Source organism: Mixophyes fleayi, chromosome 4 (assembly GCF_038048845.1).
Source record: "Mixophyes fleayi isolate aMixFle1 chromosome 4, aMixFle1.hap1, whole genome shotgun sequence".
NCBI lineage: Eukaryota > Metazoa > Chordata > Amphibia > Anura > Limnodynastidae > Mixophyes > Mixophyes fleayi.
Window position 1 is genome coordinate 176,079,323 of NC_134405.1, and position 11,640 is coordinate 176,090,962.

General features: G+C 37.4%; 1 protein-coding gene across 7 annotated transcripts in view; it reads right to left on the reverse strand.

Annotated features, from left to right (window-relative positions):
- The window catches only part of BRD1 (bromodomain containing 1), a 52,970-nt gene that overhangs the window by 33,898 nt on the left and 7,432 nt on the right, over window positions 1-11,640 (reverse strand). For 6 of the 7 annotated variants that reach the window (XR_012691325.1, XR_012691326.1, XM_075208874.1 and 3 more), the window contains exons 3-6: window positions 8,077-8,243; window positions 4,002-4,126; window positions 1,696-1,824; window positions 1,201-1,513 (exon numbers count right to left, since the gene is read on the reverse strand). Coding sequence is in view for 5 of the 7 variants with exons in the window: in XM_075208874.1 (XP_075064975.1) it covers window positions 1,201-1,513; window positions 1,696-1,824; window positions 4,002-4,126; window positions 8,077-8,243 (734 nt within the window). In the remaining 2 variants the exon portion in view is untranslated. Of the gene's footprint in view, window positions 1-1,200; window positions 1,514-1,695; window positions 1,825-4,001; window positions 4,134-8,076; window positions 8,244-11,640 lie in introns of all 7 variants that reach the window. The other variant, XM_075208872.1, reaches the window with a different exon arrangement.

Genomic DNA, 11,640 nt, shown 5'->3' on the forward strand with positions numbered 1-11,640 from the left:
ACCTTCATATCTCATAACCATCTGCTGAAGGATTGCAATTCTGCACACCTGCTACAGATATCTGCCTATGCTGCTGCTTTTGAGTGCACACACACTTCCATATTAGCCCGACACCCTCCCATTGTTGACTGTGATTTTTAGGTAGTTTAAAAAACCTAATCAACAGATGCAATGACATTTGGTACGGTAAAAAAAAAAAACATGATAGTGGGAGCATACACTCTTGCAATATGTGAACAGGTTGTGAATTGTGTGATCTGCAGAATAATTGCACAGATGTGTATCCCAGCTTTAGGCCTATGCTACCATTTTCTTTTGTACAGATTGCATAAGAAATGCATATGGAACTACATGTAATTAATTGTTTCCTTGTCATGCAATTACTAAGGCTTGTGATATGCAAAACTATGCAACTAGACAGCTTGTTGGTCTGGTGTACAACAGTCACAACATGCTTAAATAATGCTGCATCACATTTGTTAGATGTGTAACAGATACTAATGCAGAAGGAAAAGGCCAGATATTCAGTTAAATGCCATTTTTGAAGTAGCATAACCCACAATGATTTGTAGCTCTAACATGTATAAGATACCTTTCTTGTCTTACCTGAAACAAAAAGCTCTCTAGGTAATCTGTATTTTGGCTAATCAAGTTGGGGTTAAGATTGATAGTGCATGGCAATTGTTTGTAACTTGTTGCAGTTCATAGAATAGGAATAAAACATTTAGCAAGATTATGTTTCAAGCATGCATAAGCAGACACACAAATTCACTACTAATTATTGTGAAAGAAAAGCTTATAAATGTAGATGGGATTAGACATACAATATTAAAAAATGAAATTTTATGGTTCGCTTATATCTGGTCGGTCAGTGTCGCCAAACCTCAATACATTAAATGCATCGTTCAAATTATCAAACCAGTCCTTAGCCATCTCTAACCATTATGCTTTCTATATTATATCAGTGAACCTTAGGTGAAATATGTGAACACTTTATAATGAGCTTGCATTAATACACCAATGCTTCTGAATCTGGAATCTTAAGGACAAACTTATAAAGCAGTTATATCCACCATGTACACCCTCTACAGATCATGTTTGATTAATGTAGATCCCACACCAATGCAGTTGACTAATGTATTAAAATAAGATGCAACTGAACTATTAAGGGAATTTTTGTAAAAATATAATAAAACTTACCATCTTCCCATGAAAACTGTGGGGGAGGTTCAATTTTTGGTGGCTCTGGTAAATGCATTCCTGTCTCATCATCAAAGCCAACGCTATTAGCATCTCGTCTAGCTTGCCTTAATACTACACCCCCCTGATCTCGCAACCGAATGGCAGCTCGAAAGAAGATTGTATCCTTAGCATTATACTTCATACAGTTTTCAATGATGAGATTGAAGTCCTCTTCAAATTCATTCAAATTTTTGTATCTCTGATCTTCTAACCGTTTTTTCATGGTGGAGAAATCCATGGGATGTTTTATGTGGTCAAAATAATCAGGAACCTAAACATTAAAATTGAAAAAATACACAAATTTGTTGATTACGTGACACAAATTGCCTATGCTTAGAAAGCAACACTTGATAATGGAAAAGCAACTACTTAATCCACATAGTACTCAAAAACAGGAAGACATTAGTTTAAAAAAAATAATATCTTTTTAAGCTATTAAATTGTAAATCTCACCTCTGAAAGATTAACAGGATGAGCAAATATATGGGCAGGATCCTTCTCCTGTAGTTGTTCAAGAAGTGATCGTAGGAGTACAGTCAGTGGTGTCAGCTGAAGCTCCATAGCAACCTGCTCAACTTTAACCTAATCAACAAAACATAAGTAATGGACTTCAAACAAGTAACAAATGAAACTACTTGTTGGGGAGAGAATAAAAAATAGTAAAAAATACAACTTGGGTAAATATATGAAACACCAGTTTTGTCAAATCTCAGAGTTTCAGCAATTGTCATCCATATTCAAAACTGCAATTTAATTAAAGGCAAAACTGCTTGGTTACACCTTTAAGTAGTTACTTTAAATAAGCAAGTCAAAATCTCAGATTTAACCCCACAAAAAAAAAATCATACATTTAACCCCTTGTATTGTATTATTTTAAATAGATATAATGTAAATAATCAATACAAGCACTTTTTCAAAGAGAAACTTCATTTTCTTCTTAAACTTTATGGGTTGATGTTAGTGAAAGCAGAAATTTTGCCACTATACCCAGTAGAAAGACAATATTTAGAAGCAAAGCACACATTTTTCTTAACCTGCTTCATGAACATGGGCATTATAAACTTGAGACTATTTCAGAGGCAAATGAAAATATAATAAATCGCGCCGCTTAAGAAATGTAGGGTCAGAAGATCATGAATACATTAGCACAGGCATTCACAGACCCCTTATCAAGTCCATAGTACACTATGTGCTTCATTTTAAGTGGTTCTCCTCAAAACATAGATCAGCTGTATTCTTGTAGCCACACATGCAGTCCAAACTGCACCGTGCATAGGCACCTTTAGTAGTAGTTATATGGAGGTTGAACATGCTTATTCAACTGGAGGCTGTATATCCCACTTTTACCTATAGTTACTTTATCCAACCTGTCTAAATCAATGCTGCCTCCACAAACTACTACAGCATAGCAAAGCATAATGTTTAAAGGGGCAAACTCAATTACTGTGGGGGCACAGTCCTTTAGGACAACACAGAGCGCACATTATTACTGTTACTATGGTAATTTTAACACAGATTTATGCTCGGGACTCACAAAAATCAGCGTTGAAATTCCTGTAGTAACATTAATGCGTATCCATTACTGAATTTGCCCCAAAGAATACAATTTAATATTTACACACTCTGTGTGCATATGTGTATATCTATATACCTCCAATATATGCTCATAAACACAAATATAAAAACAAAACAAACCACACACATCAAACCTGTACAAAACCAAACACTTCAAGAGTTATTTGCCAATTATTTTCCTTACAATAAGCTTTCTAGAGAATGTATTATCATTTGCAACACACCTAACCACCGTGGAGTTTAGTCTAAATCCCATACTACACATACATAAAGTATGGTCAGTTTTGTCACAATCCATATAATGTACCAGTATGTTTCTGTTCTTTGGAGCACCCGCAGGAAACACACAGGAATATGAGAAGACAAACACTGCACATTGATCGTGCCCTGATCAGAATAGTACCCATGGTGCCAACAATATATCAATGTGCAACCGAATTAATGCTATAATTGCACCATGGTCAATGACGACCAATTTTGCTAGTCCCTTATAATATACAAGTTCCAATTTGAAACAAAGCAAGTTGTCTGCATGAGTTGATCCTTCTGTCCAGGTATTTTTAGCCCTCACTTATATACAAAGCCACAGGGAGGCATCAAGCACTAACTACCCTGGAGTTGCTTAGCAAGATTCCACTATCCAAACGTAGCTGAGTGGACTAACAGGATTTTGCAAAACATGTTATTGTCCCAGAAGCCCCTTCAACTTTTGCCTGTAATCCCATGGAGTCCTTTTTTACTATATTATTGCAAAAGTATATGTAAAATACAGATCAAGCTGCCAACCATTACAATAATTCCTGGCCAATAAAATACAACCTGGGGGTAACAGTGCTGCTCGGTGCCCTCCCTCTGTAAACACTGAACATCTCATCCAACAGGATTCAGATCCAATGCCAGGTGAGAGGGAACAGGTAATGGGGTTTTTAAGATAAACCCAATTTCTCTTTTAACGTTTCAGATTCCTCCTATCCTAGATTGTAGATTGTGTGCAATTTATGTAATGGATCAGGAAACACTGCCAGAAATGTTTTAGATAATGCTAAGAGTCATAACACAGAAAAGACATCATGTACATGTTCTTCAGACTACAAAGTGTTCACAGTAGTCATCTATATTCTTGCAAACTATGAAAATTAAGTTTCAGTTGTACCAAGGTAAAAAAAAAAAAAAAAAAGTAGTACCTGTTCACGTTTTAATTTTTCCCGTTTTCGGATAAGTTCAATTAATAATCTTGCTCTTTCAAGGTCATGTCTTAACCGTTGCCAGTATTTTAATTTCTTTTTCAAGGACTGAACTTCTTCATCATCTTCTCTCTGAGTTAAATAAGGAATACATGGAAATAGTTTTTATTACGCCAGAAAGCTGGAACTTAAAAGCACATGAGAGGAATGCATATTTTTCTATTTTTGCTATAGTTATATCCAGATGTGCTTCCCCGAATACTTTCAACATAAGCAGAGAGCACATAAGGTGAAACATACAGATCGAGTCCTGATCAGCATGCCAATTCATTTGTAAACAATATACATGTTTTAAAAGCTTTACCCTCAGATCTGTGCTCTTCATCTGTCATAACCAACTGTTGAAAAGGTCAAGGGGTATATTTACTAAACGGAGTTTGAAAAAGTGGAGATGTTGCCTACAGCAACCAATCAGATTCTAGCTGTCATTTTGTGGAATGTACTAAATAAATTCTGATTGGTTGCTATAGGCAACATTTCTACTTTTCAAACCCTCAGTTTAGTAAATATACCCCCCATGACTCTAAACTCTATGAATATCCTGATCGTGAGTGTATACACACTGCCAAATTGAAAGGACATCGTTTCATCATTGAATGAGATTTTTACTCCAGTTTAAAAGTCAATTGTACGAAGTGCTTTGGAACAATCTTTCACTGTTTCAGCGTACACCCTAATGCTGCATCGGGCCGAACAGTCGTTTATGGTGCGATCAGCTCGATAATCGGCTGAAAAGCCTGTAGTGTGTACCCAGCCTTACGAAACTTAAACCAACAGATTACCAAGAAAATCAACAATAGTTAAATACCAGTGATTTTAGGCCCGTGGTGAGCCAAACAGAGGACAACCTTCTGTCAAACAAATTATAACACAATGGGGCACATTCAATTGTTGGATTTCCACACGGCGTTAAGTATTACCGTTATTACTAAGCCAGATTTCAGCTCGCAGCTCCCTGAGTCGCGAGCTGAAATCCAGCGTGAAAGGTACCGTAGTAACGGTATTTACGAGCACAATTACCGCAATGACGGTAATAGTGCGCACGCCGCGTTACTTTTGCCAGTAACGCCAACAATTGAATATGCCCCAATGAGTTGTAACATCAAGTGAACCAAGTTCTTGCAAAACATTTCAGATACATGAAAAACTTTAAACACGTATAAAAATGTATTTGATTTATGGAGAAAGCTCAAACTAATTTAATAGAGCCTTAAAGCTGCTGATACTTTTATTTACCCTGCCTTGGATTAATCCCAAATATGTGCTCCAGATCATTCTATTTTACTTGTGTCATAAAATTTTTATCCCACATGCTCTTACAACTTGGCTAAATACAGGTGATCCAGCAGCAACAGAAAATAGATATCAGTGTTAGATGCCATCTATTCTATAACCATAAGTATTATAACATTTTTTTTTAACAAAGAATCATCAATATACATAGAATTCTTAAGCATTTAACTTTGTATTTACAAATATTTACCAAACATTAACTCTGGTGTGGACAAGACCACATCTCATGCAAAGTTGAACATCTCTCTAAGGCTATTCTTTGAAAATATCTTACTCCAATTTCAATTCCCTCAACACAACTCATTGATGACACATTGACAAATGCACTACTCTCTCAATGAAAACATGAATACCTTCCCAAAGCAGGTTTACGTCAGACATCTACAATTACATCTACGAGTCATGTTTTCACAATAAATGGCAATGCTGTTTTGTCAAATTCATACTTTATCGGAAAAATAAAGCTTTTATTAAGTATATTGTAAAATTACTACATTTCTCTTGTTTAAAGGGGGTATTTTAGATTGCAAGGCATTGTAAGTAAAGGAACCAACATTCACAAATACAGTATTTCTGTATAAGGCTTCAGGGGCTCATCAGAACTGAAGACATTTGAGACAGCTGTGATTGTTGCAGGGAACATCTCATAACCTTACATTGCTAATTACAGAACATTGGAGTTCCCTACACAGCAAGGCTGAATACCAACATGAAGTATTTCAATCCTTCAAGCCCGTCTTCTGCACTTTAAATATATTTATGACTTACAAAATGCATTTTCACATTAGAACAACTTAGATTTAATGTCCCCCAAATACACTATATGGACAAAATTATTCGGATGCTAGACCATTACACTAACAGGGCCTGTAATGACACTGTATTCAAAGACATTTACTTTAATATGGAGGCGGTCTCACTTTGCAGCAATAACAGCTTCCACTCTTCTTGGAAGACTTTCCCCAAGAAGTTGGGATTGTTTCTGTGGGAATTTGTGCCCATTCATTCTGTAGAGCATTTATGAGGTCAGGCACTGATGTTGGACGAGAAGGCCTGGCTTGCAATCTCCGTTCCAGTTCAAAAGTGTTAGATGGGGTTAAGGTCAGGGCTCTGTGCGGACCAGTAAAGTTCTTCCACACCGAACTCACCATGTTTTTGTAGTCCTTGCTTTGTGCACTTGGGCACAGTCATGTTGGAATACAAAAGGGCCTTCCCCAAGCTGTTGCCACAAAGTTGGAAGCATAGCATTGTCCAAAATGACTTGCAATGCTGAAGCATTATGATTGCCCATCACTGGAGATAAAGGGCCTAGCCCAGGGTTTCTCAAACCCAGTCCTCAGGGCTCCCTAACAGTGCATGTTTTCCATATCTCCTTGCTGGAGCACAGGTGTATTCATTACTGACTGACACATTGTAACAGATCCACAGGTGGTCCTAATTATGTCACGTGATCCGGAAAACCTGCACTGTTGGGGAGCCCTGAGGACTGGGTTTGGGAAACCCTGGCCTAGCCCAAACCCTGAAAAACAGCACCATACCATCCCTCCTCCACAGTTAGCATAACGCACTCAGGCAGGTAACATTGCCCCGGCATCCACCAAACCCAGACTCTCCCATCTTACTGCCAAACAGAGAAGCGTGATTTGTCACTCCACAGAACACGTTTTCACTGCTCCACAGTCCAGTGTGTGTGCTTCACACCACTCCATCTGACGCTTGGCATTGGCGATGTGAGACTTGCAAGCAGCTGCTCTGCCATAGAAAGAGATTCCATTAAGCTCCCGTCACAGTTTTTGTGCTTACATTAATGCCAGTGGAAGTTCGAAACTCTTCAGCTATGGAATCAGCAGAGCGTTAACGACATTTACACACCAAGCGCCTTAGCAGTTGTTGACCCCGCTCTGTGATTTTACGTGGTCTTCCACTTGGTGGCTAAGTTGCTTTTATTCCTAAGCGCTTCCCAATAATATCACTTACAGATGAATATCCAGCAGGGATGAAATTTTGCAAACCGTTTTATTATAAAGGTGGCATCCTATCACAGTACCACGCTTGAAGTCACTGAGCTCTTCAGAATGACCCATTTTGTATCACAAATATTTGCAAGGTGCTTGATATTATACCCCTCTGGCAACATGTCTGATTGAAACACCTCAATGCAATAATTAACAGCTGTGACCAAATACTTCTGTCCATATAGTGTATTGTGGATAGTTTTGGTTTAACAGTAAAACACCAAAGAAAGCTAGACTGCGCTGTAACAAAATGTCCAGATAGCCTACAAGAGCACAAGCTATGTGAATAATATAATGAAACCAAGTAAAATAATGAAAGCAAATTAGGCTTTTGCTTGTGATCACTCATTAGCAATTCATCATACAATAACCATTATAAAACGGTAAAGTAGTCACCTCTAAGTGCACTGTTTCGATCTCGCTCAGTTACTGTCTAAGCTACACAATGTATTCCTTACTACTCCAGTCTGCCCTGCTCCCTCTGGTCAGAGGTATTCAGGAAACTCAGCAATACAGAGAAAGCAATCACTACAAACAAAATTATTTGCAACTTTCAAATATATTAAAATATTTAAAAGTTATGAGATTATCCATACAAATAGCCCACATTCAAACTCTATTAGGCGTAAAAACAGAAATACTGTATTCTAATGAATATTCACCAATTTCCAATGATAAAAAAAAAAGAAAAAAAAAAGAAAGAGAACCCACACACACCTGTTGGATATTTCTCTGCGACTGTAAACTGGACTGCAATCGTCTCAGTAAAGGAATGCCATTTCTTGAAAGTCTCTTCAGTAACCAGTAACTGTGCATTCTCTCAACAAACTGCTTCTTCCGCTGAATAGACACCTGGTTTATTATTTTGTTTACTCTAAAGAGAGGGAAAAAAACAGTTTACATAAGTTTCTACATTTCATCTCAGAAAAATAGTCAAAATAAATCTCATTCTGATTTTTGAACGGAAGCTGGTATAGTTTTGCCAATAAAATATTCACTATGGGAACAGGCTACACCAATAATGAAAAACACAAAGCAGTTGTCCTTTAACGGCTGCCTTTTGGTTTCAACATAGCAACCGGTGGTAAATTATTTCTCATCTACTAAATTTTACTTTATGCAGCTTTTGTCTGGTCTACACCTACCAGCCTGCAGGTGGAACGTCCTCAGTGCGATGTCTTTGTTTGCTTCACCACGGGCCTGAAATCAGTGGCATTTAACTATTGTTGATGTTTATTTTCCTAGGTGATGCAAAAGCTGATCTGTTGTTACTCCAACTGCATTTTATAAGAGAGGAGACACTTACAGTGCTCTCCATATCTGTACATTTCCCTGTAAGTGCTTTATAAACAGGCCCAAACACTTAGGTGCCATTGCTTATTTTGAAAGTAATCTGGGAAATATAGCCCAAAATCTTTTACATACTACACAAGGTATACTGGTATAGGATGTAATACCCAGAACGGAGGGCAATTTTCATAGAGGAGTTTTTTCTGCATTTCTATTATATACACTGTCCGTGACCTTCCCTTCTCATTACATTGTTTATAAGAGCTCCTCACAATAACTGTGGGAAGAAACATTACAGCAGAATTATTCAACTTTACTTAATTACTTGTTCTCAAAACATTATGAATGATGGGTTTCCCGAGAAGATTGTACGAATAATACTATTTTTTTTTTTAACCAATTAACTGTTTCATCAACTCCAATTAAGAGGAGAAGGAAAGACATTGTAAAGTGCTCCCAGGTATTTAAAGTAGTTTGGAGAGTGCTGGAAAAGGAGACTTCCTTTGTCCAAGGAGAGTGGCAGTTGAGTGCTCTGAAATCTACCAGGAAACACTGCAACATGGTTGACTCAAATACCAGAGACTATCTAAAGGCCATTTACCACTTGGACATTGTAAGTGAAATGTAGAATACTTAGCCAAAACATTGCAGGCTGCATTCAATCTACAGAGTGGCTTCCTTCTTAATTTCAGCAGGTCTCCAATAGCAAGCAGAGTAACCATTTCTGCAGTATAGATAACAGAGTATACTAAGGCAGCTGAAGAAAGCACAATTTATACCAGATGTGACCAATTCTTTAATATGCACTTAATCTAATTGAAGATTTGTCAGTGCTCTCCTAACTATTTTAAATAACTGACTACACCAGAGTAGTGGTAGATACTGGGTCCATGGGATCCTGGTTTGTAGGAGCAGCACAGCCTAGAGATCATATTTGAAGATTCTTACATAAAACATTATGCTTCATTATTTCTTATTGGGTAGCACTTCTCCCCCTAAGGAAACCTTTACAAGTGCTTCCATATGACAGGGAATCTCATTTACCTTTCACTCCAGGGTATCACTTTAGCAGCTGTGTGTGACAATAGCCTTAAAATTTGTTTGTTTTGACTTTGTTACTGTGTCCTCATCTAGCTATACAACCACTACAAACTCCAATTAAACTAAAAGCCTAAAGCCACCAAGTCCACCTTCCTTTCCATGATATAAAGCACAGTGGAACAATTCCATCAGCTGCCTATTCCACCATACCATCTAAAATTGATAACCAAGCAACCAGTATCATATCCCCATGCGTAAAGCAACTTAATACCACATTATGAGTAAACACCATTTGCCCATGACATGTGCACTGATAGGTTTTTCAATATCTAGCTATGAAGTGCTTTTTTGCCTTTGGCACAAAATGAATGCCCTCATATCCTGCAACGCTGCTTAAATCATAATTTTATAGTCCTTCCTTGCAGCGGTAATGTTTAAAATTTAAATCCCTCCCACAGGAACAAAAGCACACAAATACACTGTAACCAGTTGAGTCAGAAGCCATTTACCTTCCACTGTGTGTGAATTGCAGGAGACTTTCTTTAATAAAGGGGAAAAACAAACTAGATTGTGCAAGACAGCGAGTTGGGTGATATATATTAAAAAATTGCTCTGATGCATTATTTTAACATATGTAGAACATTAATAACTACCAATAAGAACAATCTTAAACAGAGGGTTGTGTATTTCTGGCCATAAAATGTAGCTCTTAATGTATCAAGGTTAAAATACATTTTTGAACGTCACAGGTTATTCTAGCTATGCATTTTCACCAAAAACTGTAAAACATGACAAATTTACAGACGATGGATTTACATAAAACATCTTCAAAATTATATCCATCTATAAACTATCCTGAGACCCATGGATTGCAAAAATGTCTTAAAGGGTACAATCTATCCAATTTCACCCAAAGATATTTAATAAAAATATAGAGGGAGCGTCTTGTAATCCCCATTACAAAATTTAAGATATTAGGTTCAAGATTGAGTCTCTGTTGTAACCGTTGTGGAATGATCTATTATGCATGTACAAAAACAGTGAGAAGCAGTCAGGTCTCCACAGTAGACATCTCTTACTCCGTTCAGCTCACTATACCAGTGGCACTCCTCGAGTAAAGACCAAGGTGAAACAGAACAGTAGCGTCAGCCAATGATGGCCAAATCTACACAGTATTGTTGTGAAATCTGCCATGCATCTAGCATTTTGTTTATCATACCAAGTGACCAGATCTTTGAGTGACAGTTATTTCAACAATGAGGACACAATATTTACAATATATTTTAACTAATGCTTTGTAAGATAATTTCTACATTTACAGCAAAATGCACTTAAAGTCTTGTTTTAAACTGGAAATGTCAAATTTAGAGTAACTATTAAACAGTGTTGAACAATAAAGATTTCTTTAGGAGCCAGCATAAAACAATATCTCCATTTTCAACCACCCCTCTACATAAAGAGTCTGATGTATTCCTCATCTGGAGATAGTGATCATAGTTATGATATGCCTATTAATTTATTTGCGACATAAGATTTATAAGATGTTTAAACTCTGTACAGAAAATAAATTCATATCATAACCATGGTCACCTGAATGCTGCTCACTCTGGTCACTGAGGAATAAAAAACAACATGGTCTTCCCTCTTAAAATGTGTTCATTTTTGCAGAGGGGTACGTGTGTAAAGGTGTGTGGATAGGAGGGGGGGTGTAGAGGTGTTGGTAGGTGGGTGCGAGTCCCTTGTGGTTAAGTAGGTGGTGCTGTATGCTTATGGAGAAAGACTCCTGTAATGCAGCTTGCAGCATCTATGGTACCCTGAAAGAAAACAAATCAGTCGCCCACTGAGTGTGTGGCAGGTAAGGAAAGTTGAAAATGTTTTGCTGGTTAGAGAAGGGAGACACGATAGAGTTCTGTCCTAAGTGTCCAAACTTTTTTTCACTC